This window comes from Diplotaxodon limnothrissa, linkage group LG23, assembly GCF_057381915.1.
Source record: "Diplotaxodon limnothrissa isolate DT_005_m linkage group LG23, D_limnothrissa_male_GT1.1, whole genome shotgun sequence".
NCBI classification, from domain to species: Eukaryota; Metazoa; Chordata; class Actinopteri; order Cichliformes; family Cichlidae; genus Diplotaxodon; species Diplotaxodon limnothrissa.
In genome coordinates this window covers 5,692,749-5,717,342 of record NC_140617.1, presented here as the reverse complement: position 1 = coordinate 5,717,342, position 24,594 = coordinate 5,692,749, and the positions used below count along the sequence as shown (strand labels likewise).

The window sequence follows — 24,594 nt, the reverse complement described above, 5'->3', positions numbered from 1 at the left end:
ACATATATTTATATATAAACATATATAAATAAAACCACTTTTTTTTTTACGTTAGTAATTCCTTTTGTGCATAATTTTATATTATTGTTATTAATAAATTAATTAAAGCAACAAAACAACCTGAAGAGCCGGTTCGGAGCCGAAAGAGCCGGCTCTTTTTAGTGAGCCGAACCGAAAGAGCCGGATCTCTAAAAAGAGCCGGAAATCCCATCACTAGTATGAAGTGTATGTCCTAAAAGCGATTTGTACTGTCTCGTTTAAGTGAATGTCATTCAGGTTGCTAGCCCTTGTAAGGTTTTTACAGCCTGTACAGAGGAAAATAGCCTATGGCCAAGGTGATATGGAGAAGAGGTGGGCGACACTGAGCCAAACAGGTGCAAAGAGAAATGGCCATTACATCCCTTTAAGCTTCTATTACTTGACAATGTTCACTGAACATCAAGAGATTACATTGCCTGCAGTAATAGTTATTATTTTACAGCATTTTGCTGAAGGTGTTTAATGTGAAGCACAGTATAAGAAAAAAGAGTGGAAATGGCAAGAAAGCTGAATGGTTCTTTCGAGCACTCTTTTTTTCCCTACTTAAAAGAGTTTAAGTGTTGGTGAGGTGGCCTCAATTTCAAAACAGATTCATAACCCGCTTTTTTTCATAATGCTTTTCTCTGAACTACAGCATGATGCTCAACCTCTCGAGAAATCAAATTGTAAACCTGATTTCTCTTTATAATCTTATTTATGAGTCAAGAATGTGGAGTTCTGAAGTTCCAAATCCATCTGTAATTTCCATCCCTTTTTTGTGGACAAAGCATATTTTTGCTACTTCGTGTAGAAATAAGATATATACAGTTATTTCCTCTTTTTTCCCATGTATCCACCATCCACATCCACCATAAGTAAGTGGGCTTTGGCTGGCAAATACAGCAGTTTATTTTCATTTAATGGAGTTATGGGAACTTATTTAAACTGATAAAGAGCAAATCATATTTCACTAGCAGATCTCAGTCCTACTTGGCATTGATGTATTACTTTGGTCAAGACCATTCCCTATTAACTGCATTGGGATTCCAGGTTCTGCACACTGGAAGAAAAAGCTGAAATGTAAACAAATCAGCAGTATTCAAATTTGAAAACACTCCCAAGGGGATTTTTTTTTTTTAATATATATATATATATATATATATATATATATATATATATATATATATATATATATATATATATATATATATATATATATATATATATATACATACATACATACATATATATATATATATATATATATATATATATATATATATATATATATATATATATATATATATATATATATATGCTTACACATAACAGCAGGGTGCAAGATGCTAGCAGGCAAGGCATACATGGAACGCCATAACCAAGTGGCCGGCATAGTGTACAGGAACATCTGTGCCGAGTATAACCTAGAAGTCCCGAGGTCAAAATGGGAGATGCCCCCAAGGGTGGTGGAGAATGACCGAGCTAAGATCCTGTGGGACTTCCAGATACAGACGGACAAAATGGTGGTGGCTAACCAACCGGACATAGTGGTGGTAGACAAACAGAAGAAGACGGCCGTAGTGATCGATGTAGCGGTTCCGAATGACAGCAATATCAGGAAGAAGGAACACGAGAAGCTGGAGAAATACCAAGGGCTCAGAGAAGAGCTCGAGAGGATGTGGAGGGTGAAGGTAACGGTGGTCCCCGTGGTAATCGGAGCACTAGGTGCGGTGACTCCCAAGCTAGGCGAGTGGCTCCAGCAGATCCCGGGAATAACATCGGAGATCTCTGTCCAGAAGAGCGCAGTCCTGGGAACAGCTAAGATACTGCGCAGGACCCTCAAGCTCCCAGGCCTCTGGTAGAGGACCCGAGCTTGAAGGATAAACCGCCCGCAGGGGCGTGCTGGGTGTTTTTATTTTTATATATATATATATATATATATATATACACACACACATACTATAACAATGTTGTCTTGGGCAGTAATATGTGTCACAGGTAAAGCTCTCAATGACAGAAGGTTTCCCTTTTGGGGGCAAATGCTGCCTTAAAAGAAATGGGAGAACCCTCATGAAGTTCGTAAAGAGTCAAAACTGCTTTATTATGGTAGTAATAGGAGCAAACGGATAAAGATGTGTGATCTAAACAAAAATTTAGGATTGAGTCACTAATATGTGTGCAAAAATGTTTGTATGTGTGTCTGCAAAATCAGAATCATGAAATGTGTACCAGTCAGTTTTGTTTGTACTACTGTGCACATGTTAGTGAATCAAAATCAATATATATCAACCAGCTCATGGTCACTATCTGCAGTCTGCATATGCCCACACCCAGATTTCTCTATACAAGCAAAAATATTTGCCTTTAGGTGAAGTGGAGAAAGAGCTGTTGTAAGAGAGAAGCCTGTATCACTAAGAGAAAAACACTGAGAGAAAGACAGAATGAAGCCTGAAGAAATTAAAGCAATAGTGTCCAAGGAGGAGGCCAGAAAATATGCACCTTTCAAAAGTGTTTCACAGGAGTCAAGATGTTTAAAAAAATAACAGTGAAATAACAGCGATTCTAAATATCCTTTCCACTCATGATGGCTCAAGTAAAACGAAAATCCTTGACAATACAAAAAAGGGAGAAGACCGGTGGAGACTACCTTGAGATAAGAAACTCACTGCAATAATAAACATCCAGATCCTCCAGCATTTGTGGGAAAGTGCCAAGAAATTAGACTATATTAGACAACATTTAGATAGGATGGGGGTCATCGTTAATGATAAGACAAGATGACATGAGAAAAGACATGACAAGATAATGCCTATAACAATATGGTTTTACAAAGTTTAAAGTCTACACTAGTTAGCCCTCTTTATGTAATTTAATATCTCATGTGTTCAATTCAAATTATCTTGCTAAAACTGTAAATAATTACAAGTAAGAAATAATAATAATAATAATAATAATAATACCACTAATAATATAATAGTATTATTAGTAGTATTAGTGTTATTACTATTTTTAGTATTCATTTATTATTAGTATTATCATTTTTAGTAGTAGTATTGCATTTAAAGCTGTGTAATTTTTTTTTGACTACTTCCAGGTCTTCATCATTTGTTCACATGCATGTTCTGCATGAGGCAGTTCTAAATATGTATGTAAGAGTAAGAACAAACTGACATAGGAACATTTGCACACACGGTTTTCACAGATGTTTTTGTCCGTTAGATCTGTCAATAAGGGTCAATGTTCAGATTTTTTTTTTTCCTGAGAAACAAAGCAAGCGCTCTTGACACCACCCCCTTAAGGAAAGCACAAAGCCATCTGGACTCAACACAAAGCAGAGGCACCGCACACAAACACATGCGCACAGGCACAATGGTAAGAGCGCAAGCACTCACACTCACTTTCTATACGACAGTTTTTCAGTCCAAACCTTTTTGTGGTCAGAACGTATAAATCCTCTTCCAACATCGTTTAGAAACTTGGCTTTAATAAAAAAAGAAAGAAAAAAACCCCACTTCGCTTACAAAGAGGAACAGAAGTGCACAGAATCAAAAATCCTGCATGGCCACCTAACACTGGATCAATAGTAGAATTTTATTATTAAATAGTGCCTGCTTGTATTCATAGAAACCTAAAGAACGGTCTGGTACTATGACCTGTTTTCTATCTTTTCTAAAAAAAAATAACCTTGACAATTTTCCAGTCAAGATTGTGTAGGTTTAATTAATCTTTCTTTACAGCCCAAATTCCCTTCTGTCCTCTAGCAGACTGCTGTTAAAGCATTTGCATAAAATTTGCATTATTCATTGTCACCTGATATATTATTTTAGCGCCTACAATAACAATACTTAACTCATAATGCAAATTACTATATGCTTTACGGCACGTAGTTGTTGCAGGTAGTGATGTAAGAATTTACATCGTCTGATTGTACAATAAAATGCTTGCCAAGTGATACTGTTGCCAGACTATTTAAATAAATAATCCAAATATATAAACACTTGTATTAGCTGAAGAGAAAAATATCTGCCATCTAGCAGTACAGCCAGTTAAAGCAACCAACTCTTTAGTTATACATTACCTAAGGTGATCGAAACCAAAGCAAGCATTCTCCGTTTCCTCAAAAATAATTGTCTCAGTACTGTCACAAAGACCCTTGCTTATCAGTATATTCTGTAAATGAGGTGTGCATTAGTGTGATCACAGATTAAACAACCAAATAAATTCTCTGTTCTCTCTGGTAATGAATGACAGCAGAAAAATTCAGTTTAAAAAATGACCTGTCTTAATAAAACAATTTACAAAGCCTTTAATGTGACATCTATTAGCCACATTAACTTCATGTTGTTTGTTGTCACTGTTTGGCAAGAGGCAAGTACTTTACGAGGTGCCACAAATAATATAAAAGCTCTTAAGGTTGAAAATAATTCAGCTTCACAACTATTACATATGGCCATCCAATTAAGTGAGTGGAGCACATCTTTGCATTTCCAGTTTCGTCTTCCTACCATTACCGCACCACCTAAGCCTTATTGCAACAGTAACTAGGTTAGTTCTGCTACCTGTGCAATACAGATTAATTAAAACGTCTGACTGTATGTTCTGCAGAAACACCGGAGATGGATGAAGCTCTAAACCATTTCTCCTGATGGATAACAGATTTGATTTTGGATACAGCAGCTAATTAGGCTTGACCAAGGACCCTGTTAGGCAGCCAATATCTTTCTGCATACTGCCTGCCCTGATTATCTATAATGTCTCCAGAGTTGCTGATATTGGGCTCTAATGAATATAGGAAGTAGGTGCTTGCTTTAAAGTTCTATAGGGTATTCTTTTCATGACACAGGAGGGCTGGGACTTATTATCTTAAAAACGGTGTCTTCTCTTTTTTGCTTGATAGAAGTATTGCATTTTTTAGGCTTACCTTCCTATTTTATGTCACATAAAAATAAGCAATACGACTGCAGTGATACAATTTGTGCAGATGAAATGAATACCTGCTGCCGCTCACCTGCATACGGACCAGTTTTTTATTACAACTTTTATGCTAGACAGCTCCCTAGCAGTTGCATAATATGCAATGCTTTTCCAATTTAAAATATGCTTCTATTGTGAAGACGTTCCGATGAAAGCACTCTCCTCATCTAGCTTTAACATTAAAGGGACTGACAGAAACAGAGAGAAAGGGAGGGGGAGGGAGGGAGGGGGAGGGGACAGGAGGGAGCTGTTGAGTGTCTGCTGATGGGCTAACTCAATTTCAGGGAACACAATGGAGCCAGAGGCTGATTTCCAAAAGGCAAATTGTCATTCTGGTGAGCAGTATGGCACCTGTCTGGTGAGTTCATCTGCTGTGCTCCTGTGCAGTGGGTGTACTTGGGGGAGGAGGCTGGAACCAGAGGAGAGGACCGCATTATGTTGGGGCCCTGTGATGGGGAGAATTGAAAGTGAAACTGTAATGTGTCTGAAATGCATTGAAATGAAAATTGGGCAGGCTCTTACTGCTGCCTTTGGAATCCATTCATACAAGCACTCAATTGGTTTTGACCAGATTGAGGGGGCACACAGGTGGGGATCGAGTGAATTGACCCAGACAATGATGCTGTTGCCCCGGTGACAAGCCAAGAACCCCCTCAGCCCCAGGAATACTGCCACCAGTCCCTGGGCTCTCAACCCCAACCAAACACCCTGCCATACACCCCTGCACATGCACCCATCCTCCACCTCAATTATTTCTTGATCTTACACACTATGAGCTGCTCTTCATGCAGTGCTCCAATTACAAAGCTGTCTGCACAGATTAAAGACGAAGCCCATCTGACAGCAGCTAAACACTTTAAAAAACACACCAACATGCGAACAGTGCCGTGCAAGTAAAACATGTAACCCCATCAACTCACACACACACTCTCACACAAACATTTGTATAGCCCCTGACTGCATGGCATAACAACTTACCTGACATAAACACATCTGTCAGCCCAGCACCTCGACATTATCAGCTGTACACACGCCTACGCACAACTCCCTCACAGCACCCAGCATGTCTTTGCTGTTGTTGTCTGTCACCTTCAGGAGGAAACAACTCCTAATTGAAGGTGCAATTTTTCTTAATTGTTGTGGAAACAATTTAACAGGGTTAAACTATGTGGTCCTGCCTGTGTAGGAGTGTAGTCACATCTGCCTGAATGCTTTTTGCTTTGTTTTTTCAGCTCATGTATCTAACCTTTGCTCGACTGAAGGTCCTCAAGTGGGCTGGTTAATATTCTCTCAGTTTACTGTAAGTCTTTTTTGTGCTCCTATCATTTACTCATCTGTTATGTGAACAGTGAACTCGTGCTTCAACCAAAAATAAGAGAACAGAAGAATGTAGTAAAAAACTGTCAGACAAATGATGACAAATTAGAAGGGTATAAAACGAAATGTAATATATTTGATGTCTATTAAAAAATAAATGCTTATCTGTTGGGTAGTGTATAGGGATGGGTACCGATAATGGCACTGGTTCTGACTTAAACTGTAGTAACCAGACCAAAAAGCAGCGCACATTTCGGTGCTTTTTTTTCCTGAGCTGTGATACACTTTAGATTCTAGCCAATCATTTTACCTTTCCAAGGATAGTAGGCGGGCCCAGGTACGTACGTTCTTTTAGAGCAGAGCTACAGATTAAAAATGCCCAAGGCGAAGCGGTCAGAAGTCTGGCTGTACTTCACAGCAAAAGATGCAAACTCAGCAGCCTGCAACAAGTGCTTTAAGGTGATACTGTGCAAAGGAGGTAACACCGCGAATCTGATGAAACACCTGGCAACACATAGCGTTTTTTTAAAAGCCGAGAAATGCACCGTATTTGATAGCTTACTGCAAGACCCCACACCGAGCACATCTACTGTGTGCCTGTTATCAGACCCGGAGTTAGCAACATTCCCCAAGAACCTGAAGAGGAGAGTCCTGGCCCCTAGCCCTGCCAGTGTAGCACCCGTTCCTACCAAAGGAGGTATGTTGTATCAACAGAAAAGGCTAACTTGGTTATGATTTTGCAGGAAAAAAAGAGACTGCTAAAAATAAAAACATAAGAGGTTTTTGGACAAAGTTTGTGTTCTCCATTCTTTAAGCACTGGTTTGAGCACTGTTTAAGCACCGGCACCATTTCAAAAGTACCGGTTTGGCACCGGTATTGGATAAAACCTAAATGATACCCATCCCTAGTAGTGTATAGTTGCCTTGGTTGTTTGAAGACAACAGTGAAGAAAGAGTTAAGTAATAAGCAGTGTGGTTGTTCCATATCATACCGCCCACAATAACATCATTTTCATTGGTTACATCATGAACTAAGGTGACTCAACAGATGGATTGAACTCAAAATCACAGCATTTATGGGCTGGCAAAAAGGTGACGAAAACAATAGCAGAACTGGGTAGGAATTGTCTGGTAAACAGGTGATGACAAATAGAAGTTACACACCATGAAGTGTGAAGCTACACACACAACAAAAACTCAGAGGGAGATGCAGACAATTTACACAGAAGAGGGAAGTAAGGCACACCTGGGGAACACAGCTGAAAAGAATCTGATCAAGGAGACAAGGAAAGAAAAACTAAAAAAAAAAATAATGCACCTAAGATGAGTGACTATCAAAATAAAATAGGAAGTGACATAGAGACTGTGACTAATGTATACACACTTGACAAAAAAGAGAAAACAGACAGCACAGGGAAGCCAGACAGACATGGGGGCTCGACTGGGGAGGCAGAAAGTAATCCGTAAAGTGATCTGTTTCCTTTTATAATATTGCTATCAAAGAGCATAGCAAAGCAAATACATCTTCAGAAATGTATAGTTTACAAAAACGTAAATCCCAGTTGTCTGTGAAGGTTCTCAGTCATCCAGGTCATCAGTTCAGAAGAAGAAGAAGAAGAAGAAGCTTCTCGGATGAGAAGTGAAACGTCTTCAAGCAACTTAAAGAAGTCCAGATGCTTTTCTTTCCAAGCTCCTTAGATTAAATCCCAGTTAGATACTAGCTTGCTTCTGGGTATTTATTATTTTTAGCAAACACTGTTTAAATCAAACTTCTCTATATAAAGTTTTTGACACACAACACACTGATCAATAATTAATTATATGTTGCGATCAGTTGCACTTATGGAAAAATTTAACACAGCTTTGACTCTTTAAATGAAGATAAAGCTGAAATGACTTTATGACTCTAAAAAGAACTACATGTTTATTTAAAGAGAGTTTTGAAATGCAGCCTCCAGACAGTCTCTGTTCTGAACATTTTATATTGAAATTTCCTCGCAGTTTGTATTATTTATTCAAAATGATTCTCCAGAAACTTTACTGAAATATTTAAAACCAGTAACAGTTATGACATGTCTTCCAACATGTTTATCATTACTAGTTAAGTAGTGCCCTTTACCTTACAATATAAAGCATCTTGAGGCAACTGTTGTCGTGATTTACTCTATATAAATAAAATTGAAAAACTGAAATTGAATGTATCTTTTAAATCAAACTTATTCTGTCGATGGTCGAGTGGACCAAGCTAATTATAATTATTTTTCCTCCTTCATGTTCATTGTTTCAGTTCATATTCCTGGGTCCACTGGATTAAAATGTTGCCTCTGCTCTTTAAATATCTGCTGCCATGGTGAATCGTGGTATCAGAGTGCCACTGATGACCGCTTCCTTTCTCTTATACATACGTGCTTAACAAACTGTGAACTGATTAAACTTATTCTGTTCTGGAAACAAAAGCTCAGAATTGCCAATTTTAGAGTTAACCAACTCAGGGTTTATTTTTAAACTCAGAGTTTGTCACTATAGGTAGAAAAAAAACAAATTTGTTTCTTTCTTTTTTTTTGCCTGTCCCGTTTGGCTCTTTTGCCATCAGAATTGTTGTCTAAAGGCAAAGAAAGATGCCCAACGGATTTACTTTACCAAATTGACCATCCCAGCCTTGCCGTAATGGTCCATTTGATTCACCTTTTATTGTTTATTTTATTTTCACTTACTGAATACGGGACAGACTTGACTGGGGGAAAGAAGGGGAGAAAGAAAGGGAAAGAGAAACAGCTGAGAAGAGGGACGGGGGAGAAGGGCAAAAAACAAAAACCAACAGAATGAGCAGAAAAAAAAAAGAAGAAGAAAAAAAAATGCATATATCAATCACCTGGATCACCTGCTGAGAAAGAAAAAAGAAAACAAGCAGAAGAGAACAAGAGTAATAGAATAAACAGCATCACAATGATATATGGGAATATGACAGTAAATACTAAATATTAAACATTATTGTGCAGCACATAAGATCAACAGAACACAGTGTGCTTTGAGGTAGGAGCCAAAAAGGGTGTAGTTTGTGGGTGTGATCACCCGTGTGTACACCTGTGAGCATGGATGCGCTTGTTTTTTTTAAAAGGTTCCTTCATGTAATGATCTGCTAGAGGGTGTGGGGGGGCCACAGCCCCGTCCTCCAGGGCATGAAGCAGGTATGAAGGAGATCAAAACTCCAGACATCCAGAGGCCCCCAGAACACAAGAGACCAAGGAAGACCAACAGAGGGGCAGCCGCGCCACTGTCCCAGAAAGAGCTGAGGAGAGTCCCAGATGAGGGCTCACTCAGCAGCTGCGGAGCAGAGGCCAGGGGGAGTTGCAGTGACGCGCCCGTGAGCTCCGCCGGCAGCCAGCCGTGCCTGAGTGACCGAGCCCCAGGCCGAGAGGCCGGGGGCACCCCACCTCCGAAGTGGCCCGAGCGAGCCCCAGGCTCCAGGCCCCGATAAGCGGCCGCCAAGGAGTGAGCCGGTGTGTACCTGGACGCCCACCCCCGGACACAAAGAACCACCAACGCACCGATGTCTGAGGGAGTCCGCCACTGGCAGGGGAAGTGGTGGATAGGGGGAGATAGGCCTCCAAACCTTGGAGGGCCTGAGATGTCCCCAGAGAGGTGGCACCTGACACCCAACCTGACATATAGACACAGAAATCCAGGCACACACATATACAAACATCCATTCCCACCCTCACCCCAAATTTGTTTCACCACTTGAGGCAAAACACATCTTTGAGTACAACCAGGTATGAAGAGTTGCAATGAGATGCTACCAGCTGATCATGTGTAAACCAGCAAACATTTTATCCAAACATTGCTGGAGCACTCACTAGATGCGCTTCATATAACAAGAAGAGCAAACAGTGGAAGGAAATCAATGATACAAGATCCCAGGTAGAAAATATTCCATTTCAGCTTTATTATGAGACAATGTTGTGCAGCTCCTGAAGAGCTACAACCCGAAGTTCCTTTGGTCATTGTTAGCTAAAGTGTTACACAGTTATATCATACTTTTTTTTTTAAAAAAACATTGGCTACTTTTGTGCTGACATTTGACTTGTGCTGTGTCACTACCATTGCACTATAACGCTGCTGCTGCTGGCACCCATTGCAATAGATTCACACTTTGAATTAGGTAGTCTGTCATCAATGACAGCAGCTCATTGGAAAAGAGGGATGGAAAATGCCTTTCATTTCATTTGCACTAATAAATGCTGCTGTCTGCAAGCTGCAACCACTGATAAAACACTCTTCAATATTTTTTTTACTCACCGTCTTAAATATCACTATTGCAAATTTCCTTGAAATATAGTCATGTAATTTTGAGGCTATATCGCCCACCCTTAATGGGCAATAAAACCCAAAAGATTTCCCAGTGTAGAATGGAACAGCCCAGCTGGGTAAAGCAAAGCTTTTCGACATGCACATCTGATTGTAATACTAATGCCCGTTATTAAAGCTGCAGGACAGCAGTGAGCACAATAGAGTGTGGGCCTTCTTACTTCTCAAAATAAATTCCCGAGAGCCTTTGTAGGTGTACTCTTTTTTCTTTATTTTTTAAGACATATAATTTTGCATACGACGATGTCAGTGTGTACAACATTACTTCAGGATTGTCACAGTATAACCAACACAGCAAAGCAGCACTGATTCTCCCTGTCATGAAGTGAGCTACTGCTGAATATACCGCTGCTCGAACACCCAGCCTCAGGGGATTTGCAGCAGCTGTAAAACAGCCTTTACTTTTTTTTGTTATTGTGATGTTGTGACTGTGATTCTCTCTTTTTAATCACACACACTGTTTCCATGTTTCCCCCTGTGACCTCTTTTTGATACTTTCCATCCACTACAAAAGAATTTCTAGGAAAAAGCAGTTGCGGCAGAAATTAAAGGCATCTACATCAGCCTGTTGCCAAGGCAAGTATATTGCTATTCATTATCCACAGAGACTGATTAAGCTTCTCAAGGTGGTAAACTTGGATTACTATAGCTGCAGAACATCACTGTCATCACCAGTAGGTAAATAAAGCTAAAGGATCTGTACTTGCAAGTTTTTAGCTTTATCCGACAGCAAGTACTTAAGAACTCAAATACCATTGCTTCATACAAGCCTCCAATGATTACAACAACAGCTGACAAATAGTGCAGAGTGATCTCTGATGATGTAGTACATTGCCTCCTTTTACCTTGAGAGAACGGGGAGGAGGACGGCCTGTGAAGTACCGCTCTGATGCTTGGCTGCTCATGTTCACAAGGTGTATTGCTGTGAATAAAGTGAGACAAAGAGATTAAGAGGATAGGAGGTTGGGTCTTGTATGCAGTGAGACAAACCCGCTGGAATACAGAGTATGAGGATTAGTTCTCCTCCTTGTCTAGACAGCTTGAGCCAAGGAGAGGTGAAAACAGCCATGTGTTTGACTTCAAAGAACAGAAAACAAGCACCAATTGTACAGTCTTACATGTCAGTGCTTTGTAGACAGTGTGTAATTGCAAAATACACCAGCACCTTCCAAAAACAACAGAGTGTTACAGCTTTCGAATCCGCCTAATTTCACTTTTCTTGTTCTGTTTTCACACTATAACGTGAACCTGTACATTCAAGTGAAATTCCCTGAACTATAAGAGCCCCAGCTATTGCTCAGGACAAATCCCCATGACCTCACCATGAAATGATACACTCTATTGCCTCTCTTCACACTGCCAGATAGTTCTCCAGCCATTACTACAGGCCCATCTCCTTGCTCAGATACGGGAGACGGGAGGTTGTGGTTTTGGTTTTGGTGAGACCGGAGTAGGAACGAGCAAGGCATGTCCCGTGGTCTTCCAACCACATCACGAGCAAACAGGGATTCTGACTGCTGATGTGTGAAGCAGAAGAAGTCACACTTCATAAATCCCGCCTATCATGGGTTAGAAACGGGTTAGATGGCCTGGGAGGAAGAAAGCACAGTGGTGCCCAGCTATACAATATACAAGCTATACAATATGCAAGCTATACACCTGTATTATAGTGTTTTGTCTTCAGGCAGTATGAATATTATGTTGCTATATCTTGCCATAAGCAAACATTTTCTGAGTAATCTGAAGTGTATGGTGTTTACTTGCTTGTCACTTTGTATTGCTTGTGTCCTCAAATATGCAGTTACATTATATTCTCTTTACAGTACTGCTAGTAAAGTGTTTTAAATCTCTTGTGATACCAGAACTCGACTATGCTCCAGCCATCTCGCAATCTCTCAGCAATTTTAAGCTGTGAAAACATGAATGGCCCCCTCTACACTGCCTGGAAGAGTAACACAAGACAAAGAAGAAAGTGAGCTCTCTCCATGTGTTTATACGAACTCATCTCCAACCCCGAATGAAATTCAACACTGCCTCATAGTGTGATTGAATAAATCACAACTGATTGTGCTTTGTAATGAAGGCAGCGGAGCATATTGTGCAAATGCTCTGCTTTTTAATGACTTAATTAGAGAAACCTCGCTCAAACTGGAGCAGAAAATTTCAGCATGGAGATGAGTGAGAAGCCCTGCCAGAAAACAGCACCATGACTCAAGATCCTGTTAATTGATGCAGCAGTCGACAGATGTGCCTCACGCTTCTGCCCATTTTCTGCTTTATTAAAATTAGCTGGACCCCAAAGAATGCCAAATGTTGTCTCCCTAAACTAAATGATTTACGAGCACTAAGCACCATCGTCTCACTCTAATTTCCAACATACTCTGCCTGGTTTCTTCAGCTTTTAGGCAGTTGAGCTTCTTAAATCATCAACTACAGGTGTCATCAACTGCTGAACTGAAAAGAGAAATTGAGTAGATCCTTTTGAAGTTCCTGATACGTTTAAAACATCTTCAGTATACACAAGGAATACGACTCAGTCTACAGTTTTCTGACCAGCTGATTATCCCACCTCCCCAAATTTTAACTTTCTAAGCAGAAGTCCAGAAGGTCCATCAGTGCAGACGGTCATCTGAACCAAACAGGCAGAGCTCCATACACTGCAAGTTCTGCCCCAGCACGGATGCTGTGTCCCTCGGCTGACAGCAGCACAAGCATTAATCATCCAACTCATTAAGACAATCTGCGCAAGTGCCCACAGCTCATAAAGTCTGCAATAGACCATAGTGATTCTTTTACCTCCTAGTGTATCGGCTTATTTACCTCAAAACGGTCGACCACCTATTCAACCCTTTCACTTGACAGGGTTTTATGACGTCTAATATCCATCATTCTTATTCACAGTTTAAACTTATTTCAAAAAAGTCATTCAAAATCATGTCCACTTTACTGCTGGCAAAATGCAGCATCGGTGAGTGGGTTGTTTAACCCTTTAAAGCCGGTCGGAGAGGGCACGCTCCGTTTTGCGTAACTATTTTTAAATCCCGGTAGCACTGCAACCATGTAAGCTAGCAATAATTTTTTTTGCATATGAAACCAGAGGAATTGTACTTACATCTTATGCCATCAGCTTGTTCTAGGTCACAGTTTCCTTCTACATATAGCTTTGCAAAAACTGCATAAAAAAACCACTTGCAGCAACAAAAACATAATATTCCAGAAACACGCTTTGCCGATCTGATCAGCTGTTCTTAACACTTCCTATGTCCATCAGCGCGAACTATCGCATATCCGCCATGACCTGCCCGAACCCGGAAATGACGTCATTTTCGCGGAAATGTAGTTTTTTACCATCAGGGCCTTGTAAGGCTATACTGGTGTTTTTAAAAGTTATGTTTGATTTTATGACTTTCTGTGTCGTTTCTGGGATGCTTAGAAGTCAAATTGCACTGCTGGAAATAGTTTATTTTGATGCACATGCTATTTTTTTTTTTTTGCAAATTTGCATTATAATACTTATTTTCGTTTTTCCTGCAGTATATAAAAATTGGTGAATTTCAAAAATAAAACTATGAAGACACTCAAAATAAATTTCCTGTGGTGGGAAACTATTTTGTGCAACGTTTTTGTATTTACAGTTTTGAGGGATAAGCCTCTTAAATTTCTCTAACTAGAAATATATGTTAAAAAAACCAAAACGATTTTCAATTTTTTGGTAGTTTATTGCACTTTTTTGCAATTTATGTAATTACTATGCACTTAATGCATACATATTATTAAAATTTGGTCTATAATGGTTGTATTGGTGTGCAGCAACTTGAAATGCTCCCAGAAATGGCACTACAGCATGTAAAAATATAATATAAGCTCTGGCGGACTTAGTTCAATGGTAGGTCTTAAAGGGTTAATGAACCCTAAAGTTTATTAGTTTGTCTTTAGTGTTAAATCACCCAGGTGACACACTGTTTTTTGGCAGGTGAACACTACAAGAAAATCTTATTTTTCACTAACATTGTTGAGTTAAGAAATTGTACTGAAATGGCAAACATGGGAAATATGGCAAAGCAATGGATTTTTTTCCCCCCAAATGCCGATGCTCTTTTCTCAACAAGATCAAACTATTATAATGAATAAAAAATGAGCAATATATGTATCGAGGTTTAAGCCGATTCTATTGTGAAACCTAGACAAGACTGCTGGAGGCGAACTGCAGATAGTGTAGCCTAAATGTTCATCATTTCCAATGAAAAAAACATGTCTCTGCATGGGGGGGGGGGATAATAACAGCATAAAGTTTTGTTAATAGATGTATACTTTGGTATTTTAATGCAAAAGGAACCCTTTTAAATTCTGTGTTTCTCTGTCACCAGGAACCTCGAAAAATATCAGTGCTATTCTCTAGTATCACTGATGGGTGAGGAGTCAGACTTTTACATAGTTGGATCTGATAACCTGCAGGTTATGGGAGCTGCCTAAGTTACCATGGTGATACACACAGAGTGAAAAGTGAGTCACTGCAGTGAGACCACAAAGCCAGCCAGGGTTAAGCCCAAAGTTAGTTTGCTAGCCACTAATCCTGCCTCGTGGGACATAACCCAGAAACAGAGGCGACAAAAAGTCAGAGAGCAACATCAGCCGCTGAGGTGAAAGAGAAAGCAAGGATGGCTGAGGGAGGGAATACAAGGATTTAAGTCGTATCAGTGACATGAGGTGAAGATAATCCTATAAGTTCAGGGGCCAGAAATGTTTCACTGTGGAAAAAAGAATACTGAGATGTTAGAACGGAGACACGAACAAAAGCTGATTATCCACAAGCGCGGGGGGGGGATCAATGAATATTTTTAGAGATAAGCAGTCAGAACAGCTGCGACAACAATAACAGGTCTCCCCTTTGTCACCCCACCTCTAGGCCACAGTCACTGTCAGGTGGGAACAAATGCACTTTTTCATTATATTCATTAAGCTTTTATGTTGATAGTTAGATGAAGAGATCTAACATATGTCCATCCGTTAAATGTGACTGTAACCAGGAGCCACTCAGTTTAGCTTATAGTAAAAAGAAAAAGGGGGGAGAATGTTAAAGAAACAAATAAGCCTACAGGTATACTTTTCTTATTTGTATAATACCTTAAGTGTAGAAATGACAGGTTGTGGGTGTTTGAGAATTCTGTCTGGGCACACTGACTTCCTGGCAATGTCACAGTCTCTAACTATGCTTTTTAATGGATACAAAAAGAGCTCCTGCGGGTTCTGAGGACGACTGGCCACTTGCAGTCCACCTTGGCATTATTAGCAGCCAACGTGGGCACAAGTTTATGGGTCAATGCCATCTCATCACTCACCCAGCGAGCGATTGCCGGCCAGGTGGGCTTCCAGAATGGCTACGGGCCAGAAAATTAGTTTTGATGTGGAAAAATATGAGCACCTGCCAAATTAATTCAGGCAGTGTTTCTGATTAACAGCTTTACAAAAACTCCAAAGATATATTGCACATTCATATATGGATGGGTAATATATTACTGCAGCTTGAAATCACAATTTATTCTCAATCTCAAATACTCGACAGGGTGCTGCAGGAGCTGCTGCACAAACCGGGGCTGTAACGTAAGGCTCACAAAGTCAAAGTGTGAGCGAGCATGCTGCTGGTTGTGCAGAGGGTAAGGGTGGTGGTAGTGGTGGAGGAGGGGGTCCAAACCTTATAATACAGTCCCTCTCCCCAGCCCCCTGCACAATTTTCACGGAGGCTGGGTTTCATCAGTTTTTGTATTTTAGACCTATTGATTATGTGCTGTGAAGGGGGGGCACTGTGACAAAACCTCAGCAGGAGTTCTCCATCTGCAGTGGACCATGTGCCAAAAACAGGCTCCCTCCTTCACTCACACTCACTCACTCACTCACACACACACACACACACACACACACACACACACACACACACACACACACACACACACACACACACACACACACAAAGAGGGGGGAGAGGGAGATTTGCTCTCCTGTGTTATTGGTTCCCAGGTTATGAAACTGAGATATGGGGATATGCTCGCTAATAAAAGCACTGAGAGGCCGATATTGGTTCTTTTATAGGATTATCCCATCACCCAAACACACCTTCATCTTAACACACATGTAACATCTTTGCCCGTTTCCTGACGTCCTTGGGAGAAAATCTCAAACCCGGGTTAATACTGGCGGCAGCTCTATATTTAAGTGTAGGCCATTTTTAGCATCTATGCCTCATCTGTAGGTTTCTGATCAATGCCCCTCGTCCCAATCGATTCTCATTTCTCTGACCTTTTGCGTCTCGCCTGGGAGGACAGCAACGAGACCTGGGGGGACAAACAAGAAGATGAAGAGCAGTGCAGCCTCTCACAGGCCACGAAGAGCGGGATCAACTTTATTTTTTTCCTGCGTTTAATTATTAATCATGAGCGCCCGGGACCTCAGATGAAGATTAAGAGACTTAACCTCCAGCCACGTATAGCGAAAGACTGTCATCTAAATATTTTTGACGGAGCGAGACTTCCACCTGGTGGCAGGAAAGAAAAGCGGTCATGCCAGAACGTCACAGTCGTAAAAACAACACAGCGAGGTTCCAGCGCTTTACGGCACGTTGTGATTTGAAGTTTTGACATGGCTTCCTCGTTGCTTTGCAGCGAAACACAAAGCAGGTAGAGAAAAAGCAAAACGAGAGAATGAAAATGAGAGAAATGTACTCACCAGTGCATAGATAATGTACTTGGCTGTTGTACGTGTTTGGACGGCAGCCTGTTACTGGTCCTTGAGTCGTGAATCTTGTGTTTCTATTCTCATTTCAGAGTGAGTTCAGTGATAAACAGAGATGTTAAGCAGTATGGAAAGAAGTACATGTTTGACTGCAATGAGGAGACATGCTGGAACTCAGACCAGGTAAATACAAATATAGCAATGGACCCGTTCCTCACAACCTATTGCTAAAACTGTTACCAGAAACCTAAAGAAAGGTTAGTTTAGTCTGCCCTTTAGTTTTGAGTTGCTGGAAGACTGTCTGAGATGTAGATACAAACAAATTGCAATGCTTTGCAAAGTTCACAGAATTTTAAACCGAAACCCTATTTTACTGTTTCATTAAGAATAATAGCTCATTTTAAACTTGGTGACAGCAACATTTCTCTAAAAAAGCTGGGACAAATGTAAGTGGTACTTCAAAAAAAAGAAGTGCCAATTAACATGAAACTAGTTAATTAGCAACAGGTCACTAACATGGCTAGCTATTAAAACAGCATCTTAGAGAGGATGTTTCTCAGAAGTAAAGATGGACAAATCATCATCTATATGTTGTGGAACAATTAATTTCAGAGACTAGTGTGAATATATGGTCATCATCTACACAGTGCATAATGTCATCGAAAGATTCAGAGAATCAGGAAAAATTTCAAGGAGCATAAGGCCAAAAATCATTATTGGATGCCCTTGATCTTTGGGCTCTCAGGTGGCGTTGCATTAAATGCAGACATGATTCTGTCATGGAAATCACTGTATGGGCTCAGAAATCACTGTGCGAACAAGTTCGTCTTGTAATCCACAAATACAGGTTAAAGCTTGATCATGCAAAGAAGCAGCCATATGTGAACACTATCCACATAACTGCCATCATCTCTGAGCCAGAGCTCAAAATATGGGTTTATATCACATGTTTATTTTCTCAAGACTGGACTTCTGCAATTCTCTCCACTGGCATTAATGAAAAGTTACACTCTCATCTTCAACATGCTCAGAATTTTAAGATTTTACTGATTACTTCCCAAGCTTTCCTGGGTCTGTCCTCAAGCTACATAGTAGAGCTACTGACCCCATATAAGCCTACTCGCAGCTTGTGATCCTCAGGTGGGGCCCTGCAGGCTGCTTTGAAAATCAAGATTTAAATCGAAAAGGTGACTGTTTTTTGCCATCAGGGCCATCTCGACTTTAGAATGACCTGCCTGAGAAAATTATGTTTATAGGCTTGCTTTTAAATGATTCTATTATGCGTTTTATCTCTGGTCTTTCATTAATTTTATTCATGTTTTATGCCTTTGTGTTTCTGAGTGTATTTGTTATTTCAATGTTTGTCTACCCTTATAGTTTTATAATTATAATAACATTGTTATTATTATTATTATTGTTATTATTAGTATCATTATTATTATTATTATTAAGAAGAAGAAGAAGACGATCAGACCAATTTAACAAAGAGGGCAAAACATTTTACCAGATCTTAAGCTCCCTAACAACTTTAATTCATTTCCATCAATGCATGGCTCATCTAGTACTCATCATGTAGTACAGTTAGTAACTGTACTACAACTAACTAACTGTACTACATGATCTGCACAGTGGTATGATACTGGTTAAAATTGTTAAGCTATCCCCAGTTGTTTATATTTTGCTTAGAAAATGGGGGGACAAGGGGCAGGGATTTATTAAAATATGTGCAAACATATATACAAATGCAGGAATAGTCTTCCAAGAATTCTCCAGGTTTCAAGGATATTCAAAGTTGTGTAGTAGTGTTTTTTGGGGATCATTGTCATGCAGAGAAATGCGGGGTGGCTCAAAATCTGATCTCACGATACATTTCTGTGTTTATAATTCCATCAAGTTTAAGAAGACCCCAAAACCACTGGCAGGATTGCACACAGCATGGATCGTGTAGACACTCACTGTAGTAACTCTCCTGACTTTCGTCATACTTTTTAAATTCATTGCTTAGAAGACCCGTTGCCAAGGATTTTTTTCTCTTTCTGATAAGGCTTAGGTGAAAGCAAATGGATCTCTCAGGTCCTGGGCCACGTCTTTGCTGGATTTTTTTCCTATTGAAGATTTGACTTTCAGATACTTTTGGCCTGCCATAAATGGCTCTTTAGGTCTGTGGCTTCTTATTTTGTCCTCCACTTGTTCAGTTTCCCCAACATTTTGATACACTGCACACCATGCTGAGATATGCTAATTTTTTTAACTAATAATATGTGTGTAGATTCTCAGTCATCCAGATCATGTTTGTTTTGTTAAAAAAGAAAGCAATCGGACTTTAAGTTTATTGAAGACATTTCACCTCTCATCAAGAGCTTTCTTTAGTTTTAAAATGAAAGGGTGGAGAGTCCCTGGTATTTAAATCCTAGTAGTAGTTGTCCCTTAGGAGGTGGTCGTTGACCCACTGTTATTCATGTGCATCATCACAAAATGATAATTTTTATCTTGACTTTTGATGAATTTCCCAACTTTCTATGTTCTTATATTTCTTATTTAAATGCTTTTGTCTATAAAATGATTAAATGCCCACTTTGTCAATACATGTTGTGATTTGTGTAGGAAAAAGCCTGAAACATGTTGAATTTATAATAAAGAAAAAAAAAGATTGACACAATTCTTGATAATCTAATATATATTTTTATAAATTAATTAAAGGATTTCTATGTGCTATTAATTTATGCAACTTATGATAGTACTTCTGTCCTTCTTGACCAAGACACTCTTGTAAAAAAGATTCAGATCTCAAATTATTTTTTTTCTGGTTAAATAAAGGTTATTAATAATTGGGGCGATCGTGGCTCAAGAGTTGGGAGGTCGCCTTGTAATCGGAAGGTTGCCGGTTCGAGACCCGGCTTGGACAGTCTCGGCCGTTGTGTCCTTGGGCAAGACACTTCACCCGTTGCCTACTGGTGGTGGTCAGAGGGCCCGGTGGCGCCAGTGTCCGGCAGTCAGTGCGCCCCAGGGTGGCTGTGGCTACAATGTAGCTTGCCATCACCAGTGTGTGAATGGGTGGATGACTGGTTGTGTAAAGCGCTTTGGGGTCCTTAGGGGCTAGAAAAGCGCTAAACAAATACAGGCCATTTACCATAAATAATTATAATCTGCTTACATGTACAGCATTGTGGACCCCAGGAAGAATAGTTGTTGCTGTGGCCACAGTTAGTGGGGATCTGATAAAAGAACGACTAAAAGTTCCCATATTCTTGGCGACAGAGACAGTTATTCTCGGCATCCTGTTTTTCACAGGCAAATGGATGTTTTGCTGTACACATCTCTGTGTCATTATGAGTATTATTTTTCTGACAGGGTGAATGTCAGTGGGTGTCCCTGGAGTTCCCCAACTCTGTCAGAGTGTCAGAGTTAAAGGTCCAATTCCAGGGAGGATTCTCAGCAAAAACGTGCAGACTGGAAGGTAAATCCTGAAGATAATATTAAAAAATGACTTCCTGATTAAAATGTTTCACTTCAAATTCAAGCAGTAATAATGAGATAATGTAAATTACTTTTCCACTTGTGCTTTCTGCAGGTTGCCTAAAAGATAAAGACTTTACAGTGCTCAGCCATTTTTACCCAGAGGATAACAACTCTCTTCAGATATCCTTTTTCTCACTATACTGAATTTTCACAAGGAGATTTGATTGCATATAGGGCTTCGACCAATCTTTTCCTTAAATTATCAGTCAAGTGGGGAGCCATTGTTCTTTTCTATACTCCAAATTAGCAGTCACTGCTGAAGTAGCTATAAATGTTATATTTAACTACTTAATTTGTGCAAAAAATATTGTTCACAGCCACTGATGATGCTGTATGCCATTAAAAATATTTAAGCTCAGCTTATTCTATCAAGTAGTTGATAGTGTTCCTTTAATAAACATAATTCTGTTATAAAACATCAGTCTTGGTGTACGCCAACAACAGCTCAAAGCTGTACCTGTCACTACAGGAGCATGGTGCGTTTCCTGCTTCATAAAAAGCATTGGACAATATTTTCCTGGACATGCTTTTCATCATTACCACGCTTATCTTGTTCTTAACTCCACACCCACAGCTTTCCCATACAGGAGGCCTCTGTAGTGGACAAAGTAAAAATAATGTTTGAGAATAGTGCTGACTTTTTTGGGAGAATTATTGTTTATTCCTTGGATGTCCTGGGGGAAAAAGCCTCCTGACCATTTTTCAGTCCTCTCATGAGAGAGAGGAAGTGACCCCTGAGTGAAAGTACAGGATGTAGGATGGTGTGGTGGCACTTGGGAAACATGTCATCTGTGTTGCCACCTCATGAACTCTTGTGAATGTGGCCTTTTTTGGTATGAAAGCTTCGATGACCTGTCATACAGTGACCCTTTGCACATTTTGATTGTGCACTTGTAATCTGCTTTTTATACCTTTTCTGTGCCTTCAAAATTAAAGCGCCATTCCAGTATGAAAATAATTTATTAGAATTTTTTTTTTGGTCATTCTTCAGCCAAGCAAAATAATACAGCTGCACAACTGTCACATTTCAGTCCTTGTTTGTAAAACATTTTGAACATTGCAATGCATATAAATGGAATAAACAGGTTAAAAATCGCTGTTTATCTGGTAAATGTTTGTGTATGCAATGATCCGTTATGACCTTAGCTTGTGACAGACATTTTTGTGAAAACCAACGAAGGTTTAAGATCAGCTGAGTGTCACACTGGCAACTCCATTAATGTATTTTAATAAGTGTCATGTTGATGGCTTGTAGAGTTTCAAGATGTGGTCCTCCAACACTTTCTGGACTATAGGAGAAAGGAAGTAAAAATCTTACCTTAGCAATACATTTTTATCTTAGTTTTTCAAAAAAGAAAATGTGCATTGTATACCTACTTTTCTTATGCCCAAGAGCAACTGCCAGCGCCATTGGACTGTATCCAGAGTCAGACTCTATGGTCATATCTGCTCCTCTGGCTAAATTAGAGAGCGATAGGAAATTAGTGACGCAATTTTAAAAAAAATTTCTAGAATATATAATGACTTAAAGTCATGCACTGTACCTAGCAATGCCTCTACACATTTGATATGGTTCCCTCGTACAGCATAAAGAAGAGGAGTTCCACCATTCTGAGAATAATATACAGTGTGCAGTAAAATAAAAATGTTAAAAATATAGTATTTAGATTTCTTGCTCCTTAAAAATGATAGATTTTATGATGGAAAGTCATAAATTCATAACTATACCCAGTCATAAGTGTTAATGTCCACTCCATGTCTGAGGAGGGCTTCAACGATGTCCACATATCCTCCAGAGCTGGCCAATGTCAGGGCGCTTTCTCGCTCCCTCGCAATTGTTTTGGGGTCTGCACCCTGGAAGAAAAAACATGCATTAACAATAAAGCACGATACCATTTCTTCTTTTGGCTGTTCCCTTTAAGGGAATCTTAACCTGTCCCTAACGGCCATCCCTCTGCATGTCGTCCCTCACTACATCCATGAACCTCCTCTGAGGTGGTCGTCTTTTCCTCCTGCCTGGCAGCTCCATATTCAACATCGTCCAGTATATCCACAATCCCTCCTCTGCACATGTCTAAACTATATAAGTCTTCACCCTCTAATTTTGTCTTTAACAAAGTTAGAGAGGTAGGGCTGAAAGACAATATGATTCATTTTGAGATTTGAAAACAGTGACCATTTTTGTTAACACTTTTTATCATCAGTATGATGATTTGGCTTCTAACGGACACATTTTAGAATAAGTTCATTTTCTTTCTAATTAATAAAAGGTTTTTTTTAAACCACTGCCTCTCATTCATCTTCTTAATCACATGTCATCAGTCTGTTGCAGTGAGAAATACATCCTATATATGGCCAATCTAGAGTCATTAATTAACCAAACATGCATGTCTTTGGCCTGGGAGGGAAGCTGGAGTACCCAGAAAAAACCCACGCAGACATATGGAGAATATACAAACGCCTTGCAAAAATACTCCAGGACCCTCTTGTTGTGAAGCAACAGCACTAACACCACACCATTGGGCCACCCAGCTGCCCTTCAGTAACTTATAACTTTTGTGTTCTTAAGTACCTATGTGCATGCCTTATTTCTAACCTTTTCCAAGAGAAAGTCCACCACTGCTTTCTCTCCAAACGCTGCTGCCCACATGAGAGGTGTAAAGCCTCGCTCATCCTGACTGCTAAGCAATGAGCTGTCTGTGAGACAAAAAAAAAGAAAGAAAAAAGGATTGGAGTCCTTAAGTAGGATATTTGTTTAGTTGTATACTGGTAATAAAAAAAAAGCTTGTTAGAGATTTCTCACCTTTGCTCAGGTGTGCAGCTACTTGTGAAACCTCACCTTGAGCTGCAAGCTGATGTATGGACAGAGCTGATGGGGGTAGAAAAATCTCAATAAATGAACATGGTAAAAATAAGATAAAATAAGTACAAATGTTTCCCTAACACCTGAGTATCTTTATCAGATCTTACAGTCTAATGTTGCCGGGCGTACTGTAACCTCATTCCCACGCTGTTTGTTGGTGAGAGTGGTGGAGTGTTTGAACAAATCATCATCCACCTCCATGCTCTCTAGAGATATAATCAGATGAACCACAGCCATGTGAGTGGAAGCAAGACATTTACTGTTCAACTGATTATAGCAAGAACCTAGAAATCAGGCAAATTCAGCTGTTACACAGAGCAGGATAAAGTACCATTGGCTTTTTCATCTCCTGATAGGGATGGACATGCATTAGCGTTAGATGGCTGAACACGTTGGCCATCTGCAGCCTCATCATCACCTCTGCCCTCCATGATCGCTGCAATAAAAACAAATAATCTGGTTTAGCCATGCAGAAAAAGTTTTTTAAAAATTAGGCAGTTCGTAAAGCCACTCACCACATTTAGCCTTCCAGTCCAATTGCGCTAACTTCCTTTAAGGAAAACTGAAAGTAAATAAGTTCATATCACATAATGGATCCTGCTAGTCTTCGATGTGTTCCGATAGTACATTAGCCGTCGTTCAGATGATTAGCTATTTAATAATCCCGTTATTTTCAAAACAGGCACTGAAAACACGTTTGATTCAGCCTGTGTAACGTATCACCGCATCTGGCACAATTTCAAGGGAGAAATGTTTTCTTTATTTTTTTACAGCCCATATTTCTATCCGGAATGTTGTCCTGTGACACA

At 39.8% G+C, this 24,594-nt stretch overlaps 2 protein-coding genes across 2 annotated transcripts; one reads left to right on the top strand and one right to left on the bottom strand.

The window, feature by feature from the left end:
• Positions 1-17,305: 17,305 nt before the first annotated feature.
• Positions 17,306-21,927, top strand: nr2c2ap (nuclear receptor 2C2-associated protein). The gene is made up of 5 exons (XM_085348352.1): positions 17,306-17,348; positions 17,496-17,586; positions 20,755-20,860; positions 20,975-21,036; positions 21,489-21,927. The coding sequence occupies exons 1-5, from the start codon at positions 17,311-17,313 to the stop codon at positions 21,615-21,617; spliced, it is 426 nt and encodes a 141-aa protein (XP_085204478.1). The 5' UTR covers positions 17,306-17,310; the 3' UTR covers positions 21,618-21,927.
• A 190-nt stretch (positions 21,928-22,117) lies between these two features.
• On the bottom strand, positions 22,118-24,572 carry rfxank (regulatory factor X-associated ankyrin-containing protein). Its single transcript, XM_085348105.1, has 9 exons — positions 24,301-24,572; positions 24,117-24,221; positions 23,893-23,991; positions 23,726-23,791; positions 23,519-23,619; positions 22,651-22,776; positions 22,467-22,533; positions 22,300-22,380; positions 22,118-22,211 (listed from the first exon to the last, which is right to left on the bottom strand). Exons 2-9 carry the CDS (start codon positions 24,214-24,216, stop codon positions 22,159-22,161), a joined length of 693 nt encoding a protein of 230 aa, XP_085204231.1. The 5' UTR covers positions 24,217-24,221; positions 24,301-24,572; the 3' UTR covers positions 22,118-22,158.
• Positions 24,573-24,594: the final 22 nt, after the last annotated feature.

Coding starts and splice junctions, on each gene's coding strand:
- nr2c2ap (XM_085348352.1), top strand. CDS start 17,311: ATGGCTTCCTCGTTGCTTTGCAGCGAAACACAAAGCAG. Junction 17,587..20,754: donor CATGCTGGAACTCAGACCAG/GTAAATACAAAT, acceptor TTTTTCTGACAG/GGTGAATGTCAGTGGGTGTC. Junction 21,037..21,488: donor ACCCAGAGGATAACAACTCT/CTTCAGATATCC, acceptor TCTTAACTCCAC/ACCCACAGCTTTCCCATACA.
- rfxank (XM_085348105.1), bottom strand. CDS start 24,216: ATGGAGGGCAGAGGTGATGATGAGGCTGCAGATGGCCAACGTGTTCAG. Junction 23,792..23,892: donor ACGCCCGGCAACATTAGACT/GTAAGATCTGAT, acceptor TACCCCCATCAG/CTCTGTCCATACATCAGCTT. Junction 22,534..22,650: donor ACATTAACACTTATGACTGG/GTATAGTTATGA, acceptor TATTATTCTCAG/AATGGTGGAACTCCTCTTCT.